The sequence below is a fragment of the Hylaeus volcanicus genome, chromosome 5 (genome assembly GCF_026283585.1).
Source record: "Hylaeus volcanicus isolate JK05 chromosome 5, UHH_iyHylVolc1.0_haploid, whole genome shotgun sequence".
Taxonomy (NCBI): domain Eukaryota; kingdom Metazoa; phylum Arthropoda; class Insecta; order Hymenoptera; family Colletidae; genus Hylaeus; species Hylaeus volcanicus.
In genome coordinates this window covers 20,246,876-20,273,245 of record NC_071980.1, presented here as the reverse complement: position 1 = coordinate 20,273,245, position 26,370 = coordinate 20,246,876, and the positions used below count along the sequence as shown (strand labels likewise).

The window sequence follows — 26,370 nt, the reverse complement described above, 5'->3', positions numbered from 1 at the left end:
CGGTTCTCGAAACAAATTTAGTAAATAATATTTTCTACGTTCACATGAAGATGAGTACGAATGAAAGAACCAAATTTCTTAGCTTTATCAAACGTGAGACAAATTGTACAATGGAAACTGCTTTACCATAACAGAATTGAGAAAAGCTCCTTATTGCAATGTTAGAAATCTAAAAACTGTTTCTGTATTTTATATCTGTTCTGGACCAGCTTAGACTCAATGTTATTATTTCAAATCCAAATGGCTAAATAAAAATGCTACTTTGACACAGTATCGCTAAATCTGAAAGACTAATGAAGCACACGATGTATACATAAACAATTAAATTTGCATCCACTGTAGTGTCTTACACTTACTACAAAACAGACTGAAAAACAAGCAATCTCACCCGTCCCGATATCTAAAATTCTCCTTCCACTATGATAAACGACACAAGGCTGATAACATAAAATTCGTTCGCCATCCACGTCGTTCGGTGTCTTGAAAACTCTGTTACTTCGGTGTTATCTAAATTCTGCAGACATTGTGTTACGCGACAATTTTATTTACATAGCGGCTTCGAGCGTGGAAGGTAAACGGTGGCTATAAAATCCTAAAGATAAAGATAATGGGCGGAAAAAAAAGAGGCTAGAAAGGGAAGATATAGCACGAACCATAAAGTAACGGCGCTGGAATCGTTCCGTACGTGTTTCCGTCGTTGGCATTAAATATTAAAGTCCACAACACATTTCGCAGATAAACATTTCCCCTGGCGAGACAGGGGGTAAGCGGGGGGGGGGGGGGGAGCATTAAAGAAATCCTGCGAGCCACGGAGGAACTTTACGAGAGGATTTGTGGATAACGCCCGCGCATATTTTAAAAGATTGGGATGAGTTAAAGAACCCTAATTTTCTCTCTATTGGTGGCTATTTGTTCTCCGTGGAATCTCTTGGCTCTGATAACTGAATGCGCCCAGGAGACTATCCGGTTCGCAAACTTTTAAAATATCGTCGCAAAGCGATTCAGTCTGGTCAAGCTTTGTATTTCTATGTATAAAGATTTTGGTCGAAACTTTAGCCCTATGTTTACGATAATGATGAAACCAAAATAAGAGAAATGAAAATGTTTATGTTAAGGATACGATAAAAAGGGATTATAGAATTTAAACGCGCCGGAACTTGGAGCAACAATGCTTGTCTAGAGTGTAATTCGACTAACTACGTTTATATGAACCAGCTATTAAACTAATTAGGCTTCTTTCAAAATTGGAAACCTTCTGTTTACGTTTCACATACTGTAACTAGAGAATGGAGTATGTTACTTATTTTATCTGAAAGTATTCATTTACTTTTTTATATTCAAAACAAATTTCATTGCAGGTTGAGGCATTTAAAATAACCACTTGGATCATTCTCTTGTTTTTAACAGTAGAAAACGGAAACAGTTTATTTTCCATTACACAGTTAACCCGTGTGACCTTGAATCACCTTCAATCATAGGTAATTGATAGATGATACAAAGGAAATTAAATCATTCCATTTAAAAAATAGTGTTGACCTTCATACCTCCACATTAAAGAAAAGTCATCGGCATCATGATACGTGCCCTTAGAAATCAAACAACTCTCGACGATTTTTATTTCACCCGCTAAAAACAAGCAAGATAATCCTGGTAACCTGTTTTAAATGCCTCAGTCTGTACAGTCCAAACAAGCACAGTTCATTTATTTAACGAGCATTCTAATTTCCATCCTCAATTTAGGTTGCCTTCTAAGTACAAGCATTTACACGTTTGAACTAAACACGCGACACTAACCATTTTAAATTCCCTTATCTCGACCAGGTTTAGTCCAGTCGTTTATTAAAGTGATGAGCATTTTTTAATTAACAAAGCTATTTCACTACCACTTTCACTATTTATTTACATTTGCATTTTCTTTCTTCATTCAATACTGTTTGCAGTATCTCTTACTTCTCATCTATAGGGGTCCGCTGGCCCCCCTCTGGCTCGGGTACCTCGGGGTTGCTAAGCCCGTACTGTAGCTTCAAAAAACACCGCTACAGCCCCTGAGGGCAACTTACATCGACCAGGTTTGACGACTCTCGAATTAACATTCGTCGCGAGAACAGGGTTACATAGAGGAAAGAACGTGTTTTCATGACGCCACGAACTTTTTGTCCCGTGAGACAGTTACCGTTCGCTCGGTAATTAGTATTCTGAGCTCGACGATCATATTAGCAAGCTTTGTAAACTCGGCGAGTTGGTTCTGCGGCGATGTTCGTCAAAGGGGCAGCAGCATCAGAAATCTGACGAGGTTACTCGAGGGTGGCTCAAAGGATGGAGGGAGATAGGGTCAGGTTGAATAACACGTCAAGCCGAAGTGAATTAGGGGCGTTGATAACCCTGGCGAGCATATTTAGTCGTCTGACGCGGTACGTCCCGACGATATCTCGAAAGGCATTACTGGCATAAAAAAGAGAATTTCGCTTCGCGTAAAAATGAGCTAAAGTTGTTGTTATATTTCATCCAGACTCGTAAAAACCATTCCATCGAGTTCGTGGTTTATTGTAGATTTATAAACAAGTGGGCTATGGTTGAGGTACTTACTTTACTTGATATTAAATGGTAAGATTTGAACAGTCTTTTTAATCTGAATTTCTTTCAAGTCAGAGTGTTTTTTACTCCAATTCTTGTGGGATCTTCGGAGAGAAATAAAAAAATATCTAAGATGACCCAAGAATTGTAGTTGCAAACTTTTTGAATACGAAGAAATTGAAGAAAGAAACATAGATATTAAATCAATTACAACAATTTCTTCTGTTTTATACATATTCACTCTATAAAATTCGATCACAACTGGGTCGTTCATTACACAAATCGATTAACTCCATCAAATGAAAAGTTGAAATTCAATGGCCAACAACATTTTGTCGATTAATGGTGACAATCTTTATTATTCAGGAAAATGATTATAAGTATAAAAAGTTACGAATATACCAGGTGCTTTGACACTTAAATTTCAGATTTTTCAAAAAGTGGAGTTAATCGATTTATCCAATGAAAGGCTCAATTGGATAATACGATTAGTTTTTAAGGACAAAAACAGGTGGAGTAATAAATGGAAAATTTGAGAATTTATATCAAAAGCGCCCAAAATTGCTAGATCCCTACGACTTAGTTAACCTACAGTCCTAGGAAAGATAGTGATACCGCTTCGAACGAGCGTATTCTTCGTCTCGGGAATCCAGCAGAAAATTCTGCCTTCATACAGTCGAGTATTATGTATAATTCCGCGACTGAATTCATTGCGACGCAGAGGGATGGCTGTTTTTGAAGACAAGGGAGGTTGGTTGAAGGCCTGGGTTTTACCAGGAAAACGCTACAAGCACTTAAAAGCCGACGGGATGGCATTGAGAATTGAATTTTGCGTCCCGTTTGTCTTGGCACGTTCCCATTTGATTGTCGCGAGTGTTGCTCGAATGAGGGGGCTCCATTTTCTATGCAGGCCGCGAAATTGTAGGTGTCGTAACCAAATTTATCTTGAACCACGAAGAGATTTAGCAGTTGTTACGTTCTATTTAGCATAAAGAGACTCGTTTCGTGTTATTTATCTATTGCATCGTTATCAATTTCTTTATTTATACAGTGCTGTGTGCATTTAGCTTCAGAAAAGAAAATACCATCTGCTTGGTAATTAGTGAGGTATATAATTAAATTTCTGTTTGATTAAAGGTACTATATGTATACTATTGTAGAGTTTCGTGTCTTCGAGATAGTCGATGGTGTTTTGCACAAGTTTCTGGGATATTAAAGCTGTTCCTGGGTTCAACATTTCAAATTGTACTGCCTTCTCTGTAACTCAAATCTTTTGCATTCGTACTATATAATCAATTGTAATTTCCTTATTACAGGAGTCGCAGTAGAGCGGGTCCGTTTTCTTTAGTAAATGTTCCTGTGTGATTCTTGAGTGTTCAGTTTTCAATCTAGTCATTATTATATTTCTTGATCATAACGCTTTGGAACACTGGTTGGTAAAAATCGTGAGTTACATTGTAACTTTTTATTCTTTCATTCTTCGACATTTTATTCCGTTCCTTTTTCGATGCGTGCTGTATCTGTGTAATGAAGTCTTAGTACGAGACTGATGTTTTTTTATTTCGTATCGAAAACATTACATATCTCTTCATCCAAAATTTTTATTGCTTTGCATACTTTTGTGCAATAAAAATAGTGACACGAGTTTGTCACAGATATGTTCACTTTGACTCGCGAAGCACGCTGCGAGAGTGATCGATGCACGTGTCTCCGAGTCATTTCTGGGTTTTCATCTTTGGCGAGTGGAGAACTCTCCGAGAAGCAATCGAGTTAGGCAGCGGTAATTCCGTTAATTTCCTGGAACCGAGTGTTAAACGGAGCATCGACGTCGCTTGGAATTCCGGTCGCGTTACGTGGAAACCTAAAGCTTTCGGTTGCTATAACCACTGCCTCGAGGCAGTACGTTTCATTCAACGGTATACGTATTCGGTTCTTTATTAAACTGTCTACGAGAAAATTACTAATCTACTCGCAAGCCTATAAAATTATTTTATAATTTTTCGAAAGCGGATATAATAAATATTCAAGCTTTTGGTAGCAAATACAATGACATTCAGACCCAAATGGAAATTCAACCGACCTATCTGGCATTTATTCAATCAGTTATGAAAATATTCCAGACTCATTAGCACTCTGCTGGTTCAGTTAAATCTGTCAAAATATCAAAGAAATCTTTTCAATTCTATATATGAGGATTGAATAAAACTGGTTCGTTGAATACTACTGTCATGGGCTCGATAATAATTACCTATTAACACATCGTTGACCGGTCACGAGTGAACGCATGTTTGCACTTGCATTATCTATTTCAATTTATGAAACCCAGGGCGATGTAAAATATTGCAAAAGCTTTGTTCATCGCGTTTCGTATGTAAAATATTTCCTTTCAATTCATTACGTTAGTAAAATATAAGTAAAGTTTATTAGAGTTTATTTTGATTGTTGTAATTTCACATTCCGTAGAAAATTGCCGGTTAACAATGTGTTAATTAATCGACGAATGAATTACGCTCATGTAATTTCGCGATAAAAATAATTTTGCTTTGATTAATGTATCTAGTCTTCTTCACACGTAGCGAAGCGTAGGTATTAATTGCAATTTGTCGAGAGAAAAGAAAACATTAGAACGAAAAAGTCATCCGAGCCTCCCTCACAGTAAGACGTTAGGGTGGAAGAATTGACGCGTAAGAAAAAGGTCGGAGCCATAACATGACGGCCCATCGGATCACCATCTGGCTTCTTCGGCTATGATTTGCGAAACTAATGGCAATAATCCATCATCCCTCCCTTAGACTAGTGGCTGACAGGAGGTCAATGATTCTTCCTCGATTCCCTGCTTGAGTTTCACAGTAGAGTAATCCGACACCGAGAAAGCAAGGAAGTCCCTCCACCCTTTCGGTCGCTGCTCTATTCAACCTGACAAACAGAACCCCAGCTTTGTCGCGAACAGTCGTTAAACTCGCGTTTCGAATGCAACTGATGCGAAACATCCACGGTGAAAAAGTTATTTTTCACCCTCCGCCTACCCTTTAAATCCCACAATTCCATTGTGGTACTCGTTTGGAGTTACATAACAATATTGGAATCCGTCAAATGAACTCGAGACGACGCGACAAAGTTGAACACTGATTTGCCAATGGACAGTGGGCAATCGATTCTTTACTTATACAGGGCTGTGTGAATTTAGCTTCAAAAAAGAAAATACCATCTCTTTTTTAATATGGTTTTATTTTTCGTCGCGTCTACTGCTTGGTAATTAGCGACGGATTCAATTGGATTTCTGTTTGATTAGTGATACTATTTACTATTGTAGAGTTTAGTGTCTTTGAGATAACATTAATGACAACGTGTTGGCTATTGTTTAACGAAATATAGTTTGTTGCGAGGATTTGTTTAATCATCTGTATCGAGGAAGTGGTTCTAATTGGAAAAGTTAAAGTGTGACGCCGATTTGTTATTATCTGTCTGAAACACTACCGGCAGTATCTTCGTTCAACTTTGCACAAAATGTATGTTTTGTGTTCGTCAAGTGTTAATTTTTTGAAAAAATGTGTGACCAGGCTTCAGCAGCAAAAATATACGTGCTCCTGATGTTTTAGATTCCATTATATCAATGCAAAGCGAAGTATAAATGGAAACTGACATAATTTAACCCATTCACTGCTAACTACTTATCGCAAAAGAGGATCGTAAATTTTCTTTTCAAAACAACAAATTTAATACCACTTTTTATTATCAAAATAATAACCAAGATTGGCTTACATTTGCCTGGCTGTGAATGGGTTAAATCCTACTATACAACAATTAAAAGTGCATAGATTCAGCACGTAATCATGTTCAATCCATAATCAATCTCAAATGAAAATTACAAATTAATTTGAACCCTCATTACTTCATTCGAGTCGAAAATATCTCGTTTGGAAGATAATGAACTCTGCTCTAACGATACGCATACACCTTGCACGAAAACACCAAGAGCCTGATGAAATAAAACCGAATAAATTTCCTTCTCTGTACAAAGACTATATCCCCTCCCCTCGGCCCTCTGTATCCATCCAGCAGGTAGATGCGAGTGGAACAATTTCAAAATTCTTCCAGAATCCTGGCTAGACGAGTCGGTAACCCACTTACATGCAAAACCGTTCTTCCGCTCGGTTTACCTCGTCTTCTGGTTTCCAAGCGTAACCCGTTTTCTTTCCTGCCGCCTTTCATCGTGGTCTGACCTGTCCCTGTCCTCCGTCTCATGATCCTGGGCGACACGGTACGACGGCCATCCCCTGTAACGGGACGCAATCGAGCGAGCACCGCTGGCATTGTGTCGGTCTTTCGAGGGAAAAACTTGCGCAAAAGTTCGACAGCTCGTTCTCGCGTGAAAACGTCGATCGGCCGCTACTCGAAGATCCTCGACGCGACGGTATCCATGAGATTCTACCGCGTACGGTGTATAATGGAGAGGTAGAAGATTTGGCGTAGCTCGAGGGATCGTTTCGATCGCGAAATTGGGCAAACAGAACCTGGAGGCTCGGTCGAAATTGGACGGGTGGTCGATATTCTCGAGATCATCGACTGTTGTCGTCTTGTATTTTGTTTGGTAAGGGACGTGTACGTATAGTTCGAGGAATGCTAGTTCCATTAGAGTAAGCTTGGATAAACGCAGTGGATGTAGAATGTATTCGTACACCGAGCAATTTCTCAAAAAACTTTCGCGTGAAATTGCAGTTTATCAACTTCTTTTTTATAATCAATGATGTTCTATGTATTCTCGGAAATCTCTAGAATAGATATAGTCCAAACGAAAATCCCTAGTTTATATAATACTTTAATTTCGCAACTTATGCATATTATAATATTGTTGTTTATAAAAATTAAGTTAATTATAATTTCACATAGTTTTGTTTTTGGAAATTCGTATTCGTAGTATGTTTTCAAATTGGAGAATCCTTTGCAGGGGATGTTTTCCGAAACATCAGTTATCAAGCCTCTCTCTAAATTTAATCTCAATTTTAATTTCTATATTTTTTAACAGATAAAATAGTTATTGTACTACTATTTTCTACCTTACTATTTTATTACTTTCCAAGATTCAAGTATCTTAATTTCATCTCTCGAAGAAAACTATCAAGTGGTCGAAACATAGAAGAATTTATCAAACAAACACTCGTAGGAAACTATATCTCAAGAACTAAATAATATTCGAACCTACTTTAACGAAATAAAAGTTTCCACAATAGGCATTACCAACAGAAGAATAAAAACAAATGTCTTTAAAAGCATCTAGAAAACTTCTCGATAAACCCAGGCTTGTCCAAACGGTAATAATGGGAACTAATCGAGTGGTTCTGACTTTCGATAGCAATGAGAACTGTAAATAAGTATCGGCCATTATTCACAGGGATGAAAATAATATCGACTCCGGGAAGAGGGAAGTGGAGAGGGAGCGAAGTACTTATAAAGTTCGCAGCCACTATTGGTTTGTCCCTGTCGAACGCTTCGATTCCAAAGTTTACGAAGCCGGAAACGGTCGTGGGAAACGGAGACGATGAATGGTATTGAGAGTTCATAGTCGTAGGAGAGAAATTTCCTCGAGTGCATACGCGAAGCATTGTCCTGTTCGTCGAACAGTCGAATTACTAAGAGCATTCTTCTGTTTGGATCTTCCGTCGCTTCTTCCTAAGCCAAACGCAAGATAATATATTGTCCTTGCGATGGGGAACAAAGTTCTCGAGGCAGTCTAACGTCGAGAGGGTTAGTTTATATGTTTTTGGAAGAAGTAAGGAGTGCAGATGAATTTTTATACCGACTTTATAACGATAACACTGCGTTTCTTTCATAAATAATAGAGAAAAATTACTTTTCGTTGTGTTGCATTTGTAACTTTAAATTTGGAATATTTATATTTACAATTTTGTGATAGAGGCTCTTGGTATAGAACACCACGTGTTCTACAGAGAAGATAAGTTGTTTGTAGAAGAAAGCTACATGCTAAAATTAAACGAACGTAAATTATCACTATCAGGAATCTTGAAATGTTGACAACAGTTATGGACTTTGAATAAGAAGCGACTACGGTAAATATCACGTAAACGTTTCGAGAAAAAGGAATCGAATTTCAAAGGTACTGAAAGTTCTTGGTCTATCAACGCTACAGACCATTTACCCTGTGAAACACTTGAATTTGTGTGAACTCCATCGCTTTCAGGCTTGGATGGTATTCAAACTCGCAGATTCAGTGAACTGGTAACATTCTCATGCACTATAATTGTTTCCTGCTTATTCTATTGAAAATGATGATCAGATCATAGAACTTCTGATACTTGTACAGGTGTTCCTTGCAAAATTTTGAAAAAGACTCGAACAAAAACTCGTGAATATAAAAACAGATAATTGATACACAGGTTATGTGAGACACGGTGTATAAAATTCCAAAAATTCTTATTGATATATATTATTTAATGGTCATATAATGCGTGTCTATGTAAATGTGCGAGGACCTCAAACTAACACCAATTTAACCTCAAACTAAGCTAATAAATAGAGGAACGTGTAACCAGCATCGCCCTCATCGCAGGAACTAGTAGTTCCAGTCCAACAGTAAACAACGAAACTCTTGGACCGAAAACAAATATTTCAGTCGATTCAAGCTATATGGGCAAGCTCCCTGGGGAAGAAGAAATAATATATCCATCGTCGTGGAATTACACTAGGGAATTCGAACACGACAAACCTCGGCAGAATTCGCAGTACACCGATGTTTCAGGGAGCCATTGAGTCGTAACCACCCTCTTCTCCTGTCCTTCTTTTGCGGTACCCCACTCTGAACCTTGTCCTTCCTGTCATTCTCCACACGTTTCCCTCTTCCTTCGTCACCCCCATCGAATTACCGCGGACCGACTCTTCCGTTAGGTTCAGACCCCAGAAACCCATCGAGCGAGCAGGCGGATACCGACGCGAGACCGGAAGTCGGAGGAGAAGACGGAGAACCTGCCTCCCTGCCATTTACATTGCGGCTCCCCGCCATTCTTTGTCCGTTCCTGCCCGTTTTCTTGTGCCTTCTAATATCGCGACGAGCTCTGACGCCTGCATACGAAAAGACTCTCGCGGAAGTCGCCTCGTCGTTCACGTGAAAGTTGTTTCACTTAGACGAAACGGAACTCGCGTTCGAAACTCTCCACTTTCGGAAAACGTTTGTTTAAAATATTCGACGTCCTTGACGTTCGGACCGAAAAATTCTTCTTCGCGCACATTATTCGCACAAAAATAAGTAGATAAGTAGAAAAGTGAAGCTTTGGATCTCGGAGCGCCTACAAAACACTACTCGAGGAAATCGACTTCGAAAATTGAGAGTATTCGGTACGACTTGACAAATTTGTCTGACCATTGCTCGGTATTGTTTGTTTTAACTTGGAGCATTAACTGTAGAAGATGGTAAGACAAATAGAAACAGACAATGATGCAACACCGTCGCCAGTGTGTACTAACATTAATTCAAGTAGAAATAGTAAGCAATGGTCAGACTCGATCGCCAAGTCTCAATCGTAACCCATGAACTTTCGAAATTGATTTCCTGTGAAACGAAGCCTCATAGGAAAAATATTTATTCTATATTTTCAAATGTTTTTAGATGAAACATTACCCAGGTTCCATGAATGGCCTATTTGGTATAAAAGCTATCCAAAAAAGCTTTGTATCGATTTACTTGCACTTCCAGCATGAATTTTCTTTATGTACGGTAAATTAAGTCATTAAATTGTATTTTGTTGATACTAGTAACTTCGATGGGGATAACTATTCGATATAAATAAAAATATGCTATGATTTAGAGTACTAGTCGCGAAGACTAATCTACAAAAGTATCGTAGGAGTTGGAAGGTATTGGGTTGTCTGGAAAGTCCATGCCGATGATTAGTAGGCGGTACAGGTCTGAATATATCGGAATGATTGAAAACAAATAACATGTGGACATCCTCTTAAAAGGTGGAAAAATTATGGAACGAAATGGACATATATAATTCAATAAATATATATAAAAATTCAAACGTGTCTTTGAATGTTTCTTAAAAATTGGCACGAACTTTCTGGACAACCCAATATGACACTGCAATGAAATAGATTTGCTTTAATTCTGACTAAAGTCAAAGTTCGCGATTTACCGAACCTCGTCCTTCTCCCTTATATCCTCCGCTATATGTCATCATGAATTTCAACGTGTATTCTGTTTTGTAAGGTAAATGAAGTCGTTTCTCAAGACAAGAATATAAAAGGGTACATCTTCCCGCTTGTATTTTTCTTGAGAGCTACTTTCGTCGTGAAAACCGACACGCGATGAAGAAGTTCGTGTCAACGAGCCGGCGCAGAAGTTTTACGGACGATAAAGGCCGAAGAATGTCGAAGATTCGGGAACACGCGACACAGCAAGTGGAGGCTAACCGCGACGTTCCTTTGTCGCCGAAGTTAGTCCATTCATTCGCCCTCTTTGCTCGTCACTCATCGCCCTCGGGGGAGATGAGAGCGGCGCTCCCTGGAAGGAGCCAACGTATTTCCAGCCGGGATTCTCGACGAGTGACAAACGCGATCTCTCGAAGTGTCCTCACCTCGATTTTAGTCCCGCAGATGCGAGAGAAAAACGATTCCTGTCGATACACGAGGACGTTCGTGTCCTTCTCGTTTATTGTCGAATGGTAAATAGCGTCTTCGATTGTGCTCGTTAATACGTTTCGAGGATGTCGGGAAAGATCTAGTAGTTCGTCTGACGATAAAGGAGACGGAGGAAATCAGCATCGTTGTAGATGTTCATCGCGAAAGAAAGTAAATAAAATTGTACTCTTTTATGCTTGATTTTTCTTTTAACTTGATTGAGATTGGTTCGAGATATCTTTTTTGATTGTGACGTAATTAAATGAAACCTTGAGATGATGGCCTTTTCAGGTATGATTGAAGAATCTTCTAAAATTTAATCTAATTTGCGCAACAAATAAATAAAGACTACTGGATGAGTTTTAAATAAGCTTTTCTGTTTGATATTCAGATTCATTGTAAAAAGAAAAGTAAAGTATTTACATAATGTTATGAAATTTTCACGTGAAGATGGCTCACAGGTCGAAACGCCAAGTAAGAAAGCTTTTTTGAGACCGCTCTTTCAGTCTTTATTTACTCGGTTGGAAATGAGATAAAAATCCTCGTTCGACGTACGATACAGTTAAACGAAATGAATTTAAGATTTCAAGAATTTGAACGTTGAACAAGGAAATAAAACTATCTCAACCGTCGATGGTCTTGAAAGCATAAACGAGGAGCTCTGTGTATGTACCCTTTACCGCGTGCGAATATCGCCTATCCTCCGAAGACTCGCTTAAATTTAAAAGACAAATAAAGTCGAGGAACTTCGTTGAGATTCATAATCCGATAAAATATTCCCGATTTCTATCCTTGCGCCTCTGCAAATAATGAAAGACATTCCACTTAATATTCCCCTGACGATTGAACTATTACAGGGCGAAGAAAGGACCAAAAGAATTCGTTCTTGGAAAGAAGTGGATAATTTCACGGAGGATCGTCCATCGTTTTGTAATAAAGACGAAACGTTCGAGGGAAATATAGGAAAGACTGCGCTTAATCATCGACTTCTATTCTTTCAGCAAATCCACCGACCGTTTTTCTTTCCTCCGAAGCGAAACCTTCGGAGAAGAGGGGGCGAGAGTGCTTGTTCACTATTCATTCACTACGAGCTACGTCCGAGAGAAATGGAGAAATGGTAGAAGGGGAAGAGTTTGGTCTTATGTATCATGAGTTACGCTCCTGGCGAAAGTTCACAGAGCCCCGGTAATACTATTCCAAGATAGTTGAAAGTTACCGAGGACATCTAACATTGCCAGGAAATGTATGTACCTCAAGCCCATCGGGGTTACTACATTCCCAAGGAGTCAATTTTACCACATACTCTGCATTCTATATTCAATCGACGATCAGGCGATTCTGTCTTAAAAAATGAGTCGAAAATGTATAGTAACATTTTCGGCAGGAAACTCAGTTTCCGAGATAATAGGTTTTGAAGTTGCGCACGTGTCCCACGCATATTCAAAATCAAATACATTTCAGGAATGAAGCTTAGTAAAACCAAATTCATTATACGTTTTCAACTTGTTTTTAGATGAAGAATTCTTTCCTAACACGTAGAAAAGCTTATAAATGGTGTTAAATTTGGTAGCGAATAATTTGTGTAAATCTTAGTGTAATTCCAGTGCGTTAGTTTAATGTCTGTAATAATAAGAAGTGATTCTGTTTTCTGGAATTTGTAAAACGTATCAGTACCATCGTTACGTTCCTGCGCCCAGTTGCGATGAAAACGAAGACCGACAAAATTGAAAGTAAATTATATTTAACAGAGTTAATTAAAATGGAAACGGGGTGCTCGCTTCTGGGAAAATATGGAAACTAATGTTCATTATCGTATGACTTTCGGCGGTCCATTAACAGGAACTTCGACGCCGCGGCCGTTGAGGCAAGTATCGACCCTTTCAAAGGTTACGCTACTCAAGTGGCAACAGAGGAACGCAAATTGCAAGGCCAATTTGGCAACGCAACGGGATAGCTAAGAGCCTGCAATGGCTATGTTAGGTCCTTTACCTGTACCAGCAATATGGACCCAAGGAATCGGTGCATACTAGAGATTTCTACTTCACGTGTATCGAAATACCCACGTACTCAGGTAATTAATGGATCCGTGTATTTTTAATACAACCGGATATCTAAATATACGGGTACCCGGGTATTGAAATACACGGATATCTAGGTACGTACACGTTCATCGAAATACACGGGTACGCACATTGACTTGAACAGTTATTTTAACTAACAAATAACGTTGTAGAAATTGCACTAAAAAATGTATTCTGTTATATTTATTCTTCTTATGTTTATATCTTTTTTATTTATTTGTTTTATTGCGTATCAATTTTTTCAAAATTAATAAGGATCATTATTTCAGAATACAAGCTTTTTTACGTAAAAGTTTGTATATAAAAATAATTATTTTATTAATTTTATTAATTTCGATGCACGTGTACGTACCTGGATATCGTGTATTTTAATACCCGTTCAAAACTGTGATCTCTAGTACCTACCGTCGAATAATTTCTTTTTATTACTAGTCGCATCTGGTTGTCAGAACCTTTATCTTTAGCAGTAAAGTCTTCGTCTGCATTTCTCATGTTGAGGTATTGCTTGGCTTTATTACTCGCTACAGTCAACTTGACAAACCCAGACCTTCAATTTACGTCACTGCAATTTCCATTTCCTACTCAAGAGAAAAGTTTATAGCCTTTTGAGTCACGAATTATTGCAAAAGAAGATAATAAATTTGCTTTCCAAAACAATAAGTTTAATATCACTTTTTATTATCGAAATGATAAACTAGATTACAAATCTATATTAAATCTTGGCGCTCAAGGCAAAACGCTTTAAATTTGCCTAGCATTGAATGGCACAAGTCACAAGAGAAGCATAGTCTTTCGAGAGATAGGTACGTGACTGGATCGCTAGAACGCGACGAAATCCGTGTTTCACGAATAGTATCCTGAACGGGAAACGACTGTGGTAGGTGTTCGCTGTTTCCTGAGAAATGATGGTCGAAAGTTGGTCTCAGTGAATTCCGGTCGAACTCGACACGAACTTGGAATTTTGAGCGAAACTTTTGCCGGTGTCAGCTCGCGAAACATACGGGTCATCTAGCGGGTCGCGTGGAAAATATCGAACTCTGCTGAATTTTATGGGCCGTTCAACCTCCATCTTTACAACGTGGTCGTTGTTCGATCAGAAACCGATTTTTATACGAACGGATCCGAAGTTTAACATATCCGCAACCAGTGACGTGATTTTATGTAATTTTAAAAGCTATGCCGACTCCTATCGAAGCAATTTTATATTTACTAGATAACTAGTACTTAAAAATGAGTGTTTGAATGGAGTGAAATTAAATTGAGTCCATTGGACTAAACAAATCAACTATTATATTGTTCTGTTTCACCTTGTTTCTCACCTTAAACTAAATGTTTCTTCCATTTTATGTGTGTCCACTTATATTCTTTATACTACTATCATTCCTATGTTTTCTCCAAATGTGTTTCATATTATTACTCTGAATTATAGTATTAAAGAAAATACCTTACAAATAATCAAACTTAGCCAAACAGAACCAATTAATCATTCTACAATGAAACGCAAAGTGATGCAAATCCTCGTGTAAAAATAATTTTCATATACGTCAGAAAGCGACTAAAAATGTAACCGTCCACATGAATTGATTTAATCGATCAATATTAAACGAGGTGGCGCAAGAGTCGCGTTGTGTTTATTTGTAAATATTCATAAGCCAGAATTTGGTATTAGGTCTACCGGAAAGTTCTGTCTGTTCCGGTTACAAGTTTCAACGAGTATGCGCATACAAATTGCAATCACGCTAGCAGGATGTTATAAATAATGCTAAAAATTATATTATTCAATAAAATAAATGTATTATTTTGTTTTATTCTAAAACTGGACAGAACTTTCCGGTAGATCTAATAATTTTATACCGAAAATATCGCGTCTATTCAATCGACTTTGCTTAGAAATTAAATAGAATGTATTATCCATTGATATTCGGTTTCGACCGAGCCTGCACTATCAGTGCCGAACCCACTCAACGATGAACGCGGTCACGGGCTCATTACGCGACAATTACACGGAGAACCGAGAGGAAGCTGTCCCGCTGGAAACTTCGAGGAATTGAATTAAGAAGTTCAATTAATCGAATTACGTCTTAACTTCGTGATCGTCGGAATACCAACTACCGGCAATCGTGCTGTATTTTTCGCCTCTTCGGTTTTATGGTAACGACCCGGGGACCTTCTACGCGCGAAACGATCGTTCAGAACGATGATAACGAGCTGGAGAGGAATTAAGGATATTCGAGGGAAAGTTGAACGCGAGAAGTGTGCACGGACACGCCGAAGTTTTCGAGAGTGAGGGCTGTTAAGAAAGAAAAGAGGAACAGAGTTCCGAAGTTCGGAGGAGAAAGAGGGATCGCTCTGGGAGACGAGTTCGTCGCGTTTTCCCGCGGCTTCCTGTCGCGCAAGTTTCCTGTAGATTTCAAGGAATCGTGGAAATAACATTGCATTTATTTTCTCTCGATTTTAACAATAGGGTGGTCTCGTGGTTGATTTGTTTTTTTTATTGATTGATACGTGTATTAGAAGGCCATGACTAATAGAACATTCATTTTTGAATTTAAATTAACACGTTGGTCATTATATCACCACGAAATGGGTTTTCATTAACCCTTTACACTCGAATGTTCCTTCGAGTGTACCAACTAACCAAAAAATAAGCGTTTCCAAAGTTAGACTATTTTATGTAATGCGATTCCTGTTCGCACATTTTGCAACGAAATGGCGCAGAGTGCAAAGGGTTAATTAACTTAAATGGTCTTTCTTTGTTTCTGTTTCATACTTTGAAATTTGTATACGTAACTTGATAAAACGATATAATGGATGCATTCAACTATATAGAATTTATGTAGAATTATTTAACGCCAAATGAATTTGTTTTATTGTAAGGAATTAAGTAATCATTACTTTTCTTTCAGGTAGAACTATCTAAATGCAAAAAATGTAGGTACTAAACAGATTAATTCCAAACGTGAGGCAATAATAAAAATAAATTTGTATAGGATTTGTGAATTTGAAGAGGCTAAAGAATTAAATACTACAGCAAATGTTAAATTATCTAATCTTTGACAGTCTTGAGATAAAATTTTGACTCTGTAGAAATTTTCATGAATTTTAGCCAAGCGGTCAACGTGTTAATCAGCGTATCAAATTTAAATTCTTTTCAGAGACTTATTTTTTATGATGGCAACGTATGAACTTATTTAGAGTCGAGTGGCCCCACAGGTCACTAGTACAACTATCTAGATCTAATCGAGTCCTCGATCTTAGCAGCAGAAACAAGCCACGCTTAATATAATATTCATTTCGACAGAAATTTTATATATTTGATGGAAATTAATTCGTAAGATTGAAGTTTAAATGAATCAGTAGCTGAAATGTTAAATCTGTTTATCAAGCGAGGCTTGTTTTCCTAGCCCTTGAGGCTCAGAGCTGCCTCTTTAGAGTTGAAGAGTCGCGAAGTATAATTAGTATCGTGCAGATTTAATCGACTCACCAATCTTGACGACTGAGGGTAGCCCCGCGGCATGGAACGGCAGCTGGAGCAGCTGAAGCACAAAGACGGTGGCTACCAGGCAGCCCAAATTCATAGCTCATCTCGAAAACCCACCGTTGCGGCCTCTCGTTGGCCTTTTACAGATACACCACCGCACGAACTACACCCGCGAGCCACGACACCTCACGCTTCTATGCATTTACCTGAAAACAAACGAACAGGTGGATAAAATCGAGAATAAAAATTACCTTGCGATTAAATCATTGTATTCTCATTCGTCGTATGCCAATAAACACAATATTCATCACACAATATTTTATCCCTTTGCACTCGAAGCCTGTTTTTTACTATCTACCAGCAACTCGAGATACTTTCTTAGCATTCTATTGCCACGAGTACTAAGCTATCGAGATTTGAGACTCAGGTCACCTTTACCGCACCGATAATCATTTTATTGACACTTCGAGTTCCAAAGCAATTAAACCTAAAGAAACATTATTGCTGATAGATTTGCTGCGTGAAACCTAATGGTGACTGAGAGTCACCTCTCGAGTGCAAAGGGTTAATATATTTCTATATATTTTCCATCTTCATACAAATACAACAAACAGACAGAAATATTATAAAGTCAGTTTACAATTTCCCTATATTGCTTAGGAAATGTCTAATTTTTCAAGCACGTGAGTTCATATACGACCCCACAAATCTCTCGTGAAATAATTCACTGGGCTAGCGAAACAAGTGTAATTGCCAATCTGACGGTCATAAATAATCGTTACAGTGAGAATTCGCGGAACGAAGTTCGTATACACTGTCGAGCGCACGTCGCTCCGCGCTTCGTTACAGCGTCGACCTGGAAATTACTGTGAATTAATGCGAGCAGACGAATGGAAGGTGGGGACGAAGCGGTCGTTTGCTGGCAAATTATTCGACTCGACGAGTTCGTTCGATATTTTGACCAGGCGACGCGATGAATGATACCATGATGTACGCGAAACGAGTGCACATTGTGCCGCGCCGGTGTTACAGCGACGAAAATTTCCACGGGGCGCATTCAATCGCGAGATTTGCGCTCGAATTGATACCAAATTAGGGAAATCATATCGTACGAGAGTCATTCGATGCCATCGCGTCATTCTCCATTTTTCGAGTTTATATACTTAATTGGAATTGTCCTACAAACGAATTAGTTATTGATTCACGAGAAATTAAAATTACTTTGCAATTCAATTAATCCTCTTAAATAGGATCCTTTCCCACAATTCCCACAACTGAGACCTTGATTCAATTTTCTCGACATATTATTTTACTAAATTATTCTACATTTGCGAATTGATCACAGTTTAAAACGTTGAAAATATAAAATAAAAATCTACAGAAAAGATTCCCGAGCAAGAAAAAAGCATGTGTATTCATGTGTGTAGTACATACCAATAACTGTTCATGTGGTCCAATACGCGAAGCGATTACTTCAAGGAATTGGATATCGGCACTGGTTTTCGCGAAAGGCGACAAAATGCGCAACAATTTGAATGTGTTTCGATGGCGATCAGCAACCGACTGACTCGCTTCAAGGAGACAACGAGTACCGAGTGGTCGGTACGGTACAAAAAAAAGTTGTTTACTACGGTGCTCGAACGGTTGCGGCGCACGGTTGAATTTAATGTTTAGGGACACGGCGGAATTTCGAGTTTTGAAATATTCATTTCAAAACAAATATGAATAGTACGTTAACTGATGATAGTTAAATAAGATTGATTGTTAAATGAAAAGCAAATATTTCCTCCGGCATTATAAATGTACCTAACGCAGATCTAGCAGGTAGGCACATTTTGGCTCGTTTTTAACGAATAACGAGAAGAGAAATTCTACAAGGTGTCTCAAAACTCGCGTAGGAGCTAAGACGATTCTCAACAACAATTTCCTTTGCAAAAATGTCGATGAAGGCTTCATTTTTGAATTATCAATTTTTACATTTTTGCAAAGGAAATTGTTGTTCCTGAATCTTCTCAGCTACCCTCCGTTTCCGGCTCCTACGCGAGTTTTGGGACACCCTGTATACCTCCTCTTGATACGCGAATAGAGATGCAGGAGCAGAGACAACAGCAGCAATTCCGTTAGTTCGCCGTAAATGGAGAAAAAGAGAGATCCACGCAGAGTGAAGAAAATTTTCATTTTCGCACGAACGAGCGTCTCGCGACTGGCTGTGTCGCGCACTTCATGCCAGATTCAATGTTTCTCATTGGCCCTGGGGAAAAGCAGAAGTCTCAGCCGATTCTGGGGGGCTTTGTAGCGCGAATTTACATTTTGCCCGCGGGCCCGGCCCGCTCCACGGAGCGAAATTTATCGCAGCAAATATCGCGGTCACGCTTCCTGGCCGTCGCGCGCGCCGTGGAGTTTGTAAAACTGAAATTTATTCGACCGTCGTGTTTTCAAAATCATTCGCAACCGCGTCCCGTGACGGTGGAAATGAAGCAAGCCGCGAAGTGGGTCATTAGGCGTGTCCAGCGACGCGAAATGCGCGAAATGTTGCATAAAATGAATTTTGGTCGATGCAGGAAAGCACCGACGAGGAAAATCAGCATTTTTGAATTTTGGATAAATCATGGCTCGAAACACGAGTTTGGTTTACGAGTGAAATTATTGGTACTGGTGCAACTGGCGAGGTGTTGTCGGTAAATAAAATAGTAATGTCGTTTTGGTTCATCGTTCTAGCATGGATAATTGTGTTGTTTATTATAATAAATCTCTGTTTGCCAAAATAAGTATCTAAGTATAGAATTGTAATTTCTGAAATTATTTTTCTTCTGTTTAGATTGTCACGAACTTTATATTATACTTCTCATGATTATGCACATAAAAGAATGGAAGTTCGAATAATGAAAACGTAATATTTCATGGAATATTTCATATTTTACGTTAGGATATTACTTTATCCCAGCAGTTCGCAATGAATGTTCAAAAATTTTATTACTCGCTTCTTTACATTCCTAATTAGATTTTTAATTTCCGCAGCAATTATTCTCGAGGAATTAATTTCCATTTTAACCACCGTGCCATTAATTGAAACAAAGACTGCGAATGCGCTTTATCCTTTAAAAAACTCTGAAAGAGAAGATCGAGTAAGTAGAGAAGGTGGAGAATTATGTTCTTAGGGGCTGTACCTGGATAGTACAATCGATACGATACATCCTCACGTTTGAAATTCTCTCCATTTTTATTGCATTTTATAAATGGCCTAAATTTGCGAAAGTATTCTTGTCAAAAAATCTATCAGAGCTTTTTGCATTCAGCTTGGAGAGAACTCGAACTACCGAATAAAGTGTAAATAAAAATAAATGTTAACTGTTTATATTAACACTGAGAAAAAATTCTTGTTCCATTGCTTCGCGAATCTTCATCACGTCACACGAATTTCCCTAACCCTTGCACTCTTCGCTCGATCTCGACCTCCTTTGCAAGTGCAAATCAAGGCTTGCAAAGGAGCACGCGTTCGGAGAATCCCATTATTTTCCATTCTTCCTCCACGTATACAAGCACTCTGCGGTTTCGTCGCCGCCGTTACCTCGCATAAATTGTAAATTCGACGCTGGTGGTTGTCGTTCGATCGACGCGAAAGTACCTCGTTAGATGTTTCGCGGTTGTTTCGCGACTCTTGAGAATAAAATCGTGGAAACAACGTCATTGTCCGCGAATACGGTTCGAATCCATGTGTCTGGGCGCGCGTTTTATTCGACTTTAATTCAATGTAACGATTGTATCGCAGGACAGAAGGAATTCGAGCAAGTTAGACGAGAAGAAACAATGGAACGGCACTCAGCGCGAGGTAATGCAATATCGTATATCCGGGCCAGTCTCGACTGGCAGACTGGTCGGCGACTTCTTCGATCGGCGTGCAATCGAGTCTCGAAACCCCGTTCGTGTAATTTCGACGTCTGACGCTTGCATTCTCGAGGAATCGAAGGCCATTTTTAGAACAGTTTAAACGAGAGAACTGGCACGAGGATGTTATCGATGGGTACAGGACGGAAATGGATACCGATGTGGAATAATTAAGGGGGTCAGTATGGGTCAGAAAAGGACACAATTCTATTACAATAATACGTGACCGATGGAACGAATGTAGAGCAATGTAAATAGATGGGAACAAATTTTAGCTACGTTTTGGATGTGTTTTAATGAGACATCTTCAAAAGTGAAGGTTGTAAAATAAAATGGAATCTAATTAATCGAAAAGTAAGGGGTTGATAGGTTTAGTTTGAATATTGGATATTTAAAGGGGTGAGTTTGGGTCAGAAAAGGACAACTTTATTCCAAGAATACGTGACCTATGAAACGAATGTAGAGCGATTTAAATAAACAGGTATACCCATGCTATCACAGAACAAACCAGAATCCTGTTTGAATTTAAAAGTAGTGGATCAAGAAAAACTCGATAGAATGAATAAACGAATGTCAGTTACAGGGTTAAAATGTGGCTCAAATGAATATGTTTTCGAAATGTTACATTGAATTCTTCCAAAATGGTGTCTGAAATGCTACATGGTTGCCAGTAACTGGAGATTCACACACGAAAACGAATAGGTATATGACACTTGATACTTTAAAAGCTCTGATAATGGAATGCAAATAGGATTACGTTGTAGAACAGCAATTCACCCTACTTCACCCTTTCTCCTCGCGTTCCATACAATCTGTCCTATCTTCGTCGACACGAAATTATGTTTTGCTTCTGCTACGACGAGTAATCTCATTAAAATAAAATGTAAAAGGAACAATAAATCAGCCTTACTGAGTAATCTACCAGGAAAACCTCGACGAAATGCCAATTTCAATCTCTCATTCACGTCTGAATATATTAAACATGCTCCCGTTCAATATCAATGAAGAAAACGAGTGACAAATATATTCAGTTTGAAACTGTTTGTTCAAATACATTTATTCAGGTGCTGCATATTTCTATCGTTCAAATTTCCCAAGAACGTCACAACAATGCAGAAAATGTTAAATTTAACGGAAATGAGAACTCTGCGAGCGACATAAAACGCAAACGACGCGAAAAATATAAGAATTTCGAGAAATTCCAAGCATTTCGCTTGAAAATAGCCGTCGCCAGTAACTAAAGCCACAATTATAGTCGAGGAAGACAGTTTAATATTGCTGGCAAACAATTTCTACCCTCCGAGAATATAAATAGCACGTCTACCAAGGGAGAAAATGAAATGTTAAGCGAGAATGCATCGAGTTCTCCCTCCGACTCTTGCAATCCACCATGATCGCCACTTTATCCGGCGATAATTCGTCGCAACCATAGAAATGTCTTAATCAAGCCAACAGATAGAAAGAGAGGGCGATGGTGATAAGAAAGATGGAAAAAGTTGGAGCAAAGGGATGAGATGGTAGCACCGTCCACCCCTTTCCACCCTTTGGTTGTCTCTGCTTTCACGTTTTATCTGAGCCCTTCTTTCGCGCCCTCCCCAGCTCTACACCTTTGTCAGCCAGCCCTTCTTTTGTGATTTATGATTGTTCGAAGCATCTTCGCTAGATTATCTAGAAAGCCTCGGATAAAGGAACCGTCGGTTCAGCAGTTCTCTATTTTCGTGTCTTTCTCGATAGAAACATGGTAAATATTCGAACATCGCGCGTACTAAACTCGTAAAAATAAAATCCAGAATAAATACTGTGAGAATCTCAGTCCTAGTTGGAAGCTCTATGTCAACATTTGCACACTTGAATTGAAATCGTTCTACAAATATTATAGAGGTAATTTGAAGCGAAGAATGGTGAATATGTAAATAATAGAAAAGTATTTTTAATTGAGATTTCAGTAGATATTGAAATAATTAAATCTAGACCTTGCGGAAAAGAAGAATATGTTTTTTTCTTATATTATTTGATTCCACATATTTCACTTTACCTCGTTTAATTAACGTATGCAATCCAAAAATTGACGAAATTTTGCGAATTTTAATTTTATATCGTATTCTTCTCGGTGCATGGTACAGTAAATTGTTGTTTTTGTAATTATTGATATTATGAATTTTGATAATATTCAATTTCCCAAGAGATTTTCTCTAATAGAATCAAAAAAATTAATTTTGAACGAACAAACTTTCAAGAAAGTTTAAAAGTCATTGCAACGGAGTGTTAAGATCTAGAAATGCAGAATATTTTCAGGAACATTCTGATATTTTTCTATTTTTTCCAGTCTGGGAAATAAAACGACGTTCCCATGAAGTAAAGCAATTGCAAATTTCAACGCAACGTCGCGAGAATATTTGAAACGATAAAAAAGTGCGCATTTCGAGGCAACTTTTCCAACGAACAAATGATGGAAATGGCGGGAGCTTCAAAGGACCTGAAATTTTGCAACACTTCGCGCGACGGTCGAAGAGAACTGATTTTCGCTTATGCGGGCGATTCCGCAAAAGGCTGGTCGGTAGAGATGGTTACGTCAGCTTTTACAATAGCTTCATCGATTGCGAGCATTGTCCCTTTTTTATCGTTTGGCCTATCTAGTCACGTGCCACCGAGATATTCGCGAAATTATACGCGCGAAGGGGATGAAATATTTCACTATGACTAGTTGAAAATCTTCTGAAGCAACGTAGGATGACCCAGTATTCATAACAGAATATTATAATCATTGGTGAGTAATTAAATACATGTCCTTTTTCTTTTTTTTTGTACTTTGAAAGGGTGGTTTGACCTTTTCGGTGCTCTGCGCGAATATACTCGTCAAATTATTTTGTTCTTGTCGTGCTCAAGACGAGTTAAATCGCATGAAATTCTTGTTAATGAGTTAATGAGTTAACTCGTCTTAAGCTCTTTCCTATTTAAAAAGCTCATGCGATTTAACTCGTCTTGAGCACGACAAGAACAAAATAATTCGACGAGTACACTCGCGCAGAGCACCGAAAAGGTTAAATTATTTTCATACGTTGGTACATTGATCTAATAAGTAGCATGTTCATTGTCCATAATAATCGAACTGTTATTTACTTTGATGAGTATGAGCGAAGAATATGCAATATGTTGCTTAGAATACTTAGCGTTTAAATTCATCACAGAATTGTGAAAATGGACTATGTATCTAAGTCTTCAATCCTCTGTTTTTAATACCATTCACTATTTACAAAATAATTTCTCAATTTTGCTTAATTTTTTTAATCTTTACCAAAGAATCAACTGAACTTGAAGGGAAAAAGAGAAGACCCTTTAAGAGAAATCCCTGATTAATGAATTCCAAAAGTCATGAAGGTTACAACCACTATTAATGCAGTATTAAAACAGAAGGTTAAGGATCCATTTTCATGCAAATGTAACTTTGTAATGAATGAAACATTATGACGCCGTAGTTTAACCCTTCGATTTTCAAGGAAACTTTGAAAGTGTTAGAGTCTTTCGAGTTCAAAGGGTGTTAATCTGAATTTATTCTCGTTTTGTTAACAAAAACAAGTGTCACAATTCTTTACAAATCACGGGTTTATCGAATGGTGCGAAGTTCGATATTCCAGAAAGAATTATTATATCCAGCGTTGACGTCGTCTCTTTTCCGTTACTTGGGGCAAAAACGTACCACGGTTAATTCGGTTCGAGCGGGGAAGCTTGGCAACATTTCGTGCAAGCCTCGACGGAAATTTAATAAAGAGCTGGGAGTATTCCCCTTCTACCCGTGCTAGCTAAAAATTTGACGTCGCGCAAATCGCCGGGAGTTGGAACACACGAATTAAATTGTTTCGGCAGTTTTAAGGGCGGCAGACAGTAAAACGTTGCCCTTTGATATCGCGCTTTAATTCCGAATTAACTCATAATGTCGAACTAGACGCCGATCGCGTGCTGCTTTTTGAATTCTGATCCAATTACGCGCGTCAAAGCAAATAGTAGTCGAGAGCGATTGGGTTATCTCCGATAGCTCGTCAAAGAATAATAATTACGCTTTGCAGGAATTCACGCGTTAATTATAGGATCTGTTGTTATGGAGTAATCATTTAAAAAATTTTAGGAAACTACTAAAAAGATTGAGATTGAGATTTAAAGCAACACGTGTTTGTTATGTTTGTGCTAATTAATACAAGGTTCAATTTTAGCGATTTTTATTGATTGAATTTTTTACTCATTGTCATTTGCGTTTGTCGATGCATTTGTCAATGTGGAAAAAGGCCGAATGGACGATTGTAAAATTGTTATCGGCGGTCGAGGACTCAAATACGTCCGCCATCGTAATTCACCTAGCGCGGTTATGAGTGGTCGGACGATATTAAAACTCGCGCCATTGTTCCATGCGCGCTCCCTCTTGTTATATACGACCAGCGAACACCAGAGATTGGCAAAATTCTTATCCACATCAAACATTTCGAATAATGAATAAAAGTTCAGCGATATTCGTTGCGTTATTAACTGGATAAAACTTAGAATCTGGATTTATTTTTTGAAATTGATTATATTTATAAGAAGTATTTACTCTGAACTTCAAATTGTTATAGAAGATTCTATACATTTATCTCTCGTTTTGCTACAACTACATGTGTATTAATCTTTGAATGAAAATAAAATTTGAATAACAGAATGAAATATTTCACAATACGCAGAACCTCAACTGCTTTATTGAATAAACATTATGAACAAATCATCATGAATTGGTACTCATTATTCGAATAAAATTTTGCCCATTTCTGCCTGTATCCCGTGGTGCCGGTATATTCATTCCGCCACAGCCCAGGATTAAATAAATATTGCGATTGTATATGTTGTACAGATATTACATGTTTCAATAGTTATCGACGAATAAATCACGCCGAACGTCCATTTTGAGTGAAATACGCTCACGGGTATCGAGTTTTATACTTATATTTCACGTTCAGTTTATTTGGAGCATTTCGTAACACGGCACGATAACATCTGGGCGATTTTGTCGAGGACAATGGAAAATGTAAACAGTAAGGTCAGAGTTTAAAGTGATTCGAGAATAATACAAAAACATGTGTTATTGCTTTACTGTGGCTCGCAATGCTGCCATTATTTACGTTTTCGTTACTCCAATTTAACCAATTTAGGATACGTACATCGTACAACAGGTGATCAGATATACAAATTTTACGTTTGTATTAAATTAAGCAATATTGACTTCGGTTTAATAATAATTACGGTTTTTGTGAAATAAATTTACATCGATTTTTACTTTATGACTTTGTTACTTGTTACGGAAAAAATTCGAATAACAATTAAAAGGTGATCGACTTTCATCATTGAATAAAAAGTGCAATTCATATTACGCAATTATATATTTCAACAATGAGCATAAATAATATAGCCATTAAACGGAATAAACATCAGAGATAAATCGCTAAACGTTGACTTTATTCTGCATTAATTAATTTTACTTATCCGTGATACTAATGATAACTAAAGAGATAAATTGCTCGAGATCATATTTGCAAAATTTAATAGAAAACTGTTACTATGTTAATCAAATGTGCAAAATGGGACACCTCTGTAAAGTGACGCTCTGTCTGCGATTCGAGTTCGTTCTACGCCACGCTGACCTATGTAAGAACTCTATCGATTTTCTGTCAAATATAGAATTATTAAAGTCTT

At 38.1% G+C, this 26,370-nt stretch overlaps 1 protein-coding gene across 7 annotated transcripts in view; it reads right to left on the bottom strand.

Moving 5' to 3' along the window:
• Window positions 1-26,370, bottom strand: part of LOC128876186 (glutamate receptor ionotropic, kainate 2-like) — a 185,025-nt gene that overhangs the window by 158,059 nt on the left and 596 nt on the right. For 5 of the 7 annotated variants that reach the window (XM_054122336.1, XM_054122331.1, XM_054122335.1 and 2 more), the window contains exon 2: window positions 16,774-16,976. In XM_054122336.1, the coding sequence (XP_053978311.1) occupies window positions 16,774-16,867 (94 nt within the window). In that variant the 5' untranslated portion in view covers window positions 16,868-16,976. Of the gene's footprint in view, window positions 1-16,773; window positions 16,977-18,204; window positions 18,335-20,338; window positions 20,590-26,370 lie in introns of those variants that run through there. The other 2 variants (XM_054122333.1, XM_054122332.1) reach the window with 2 other exon arrangements.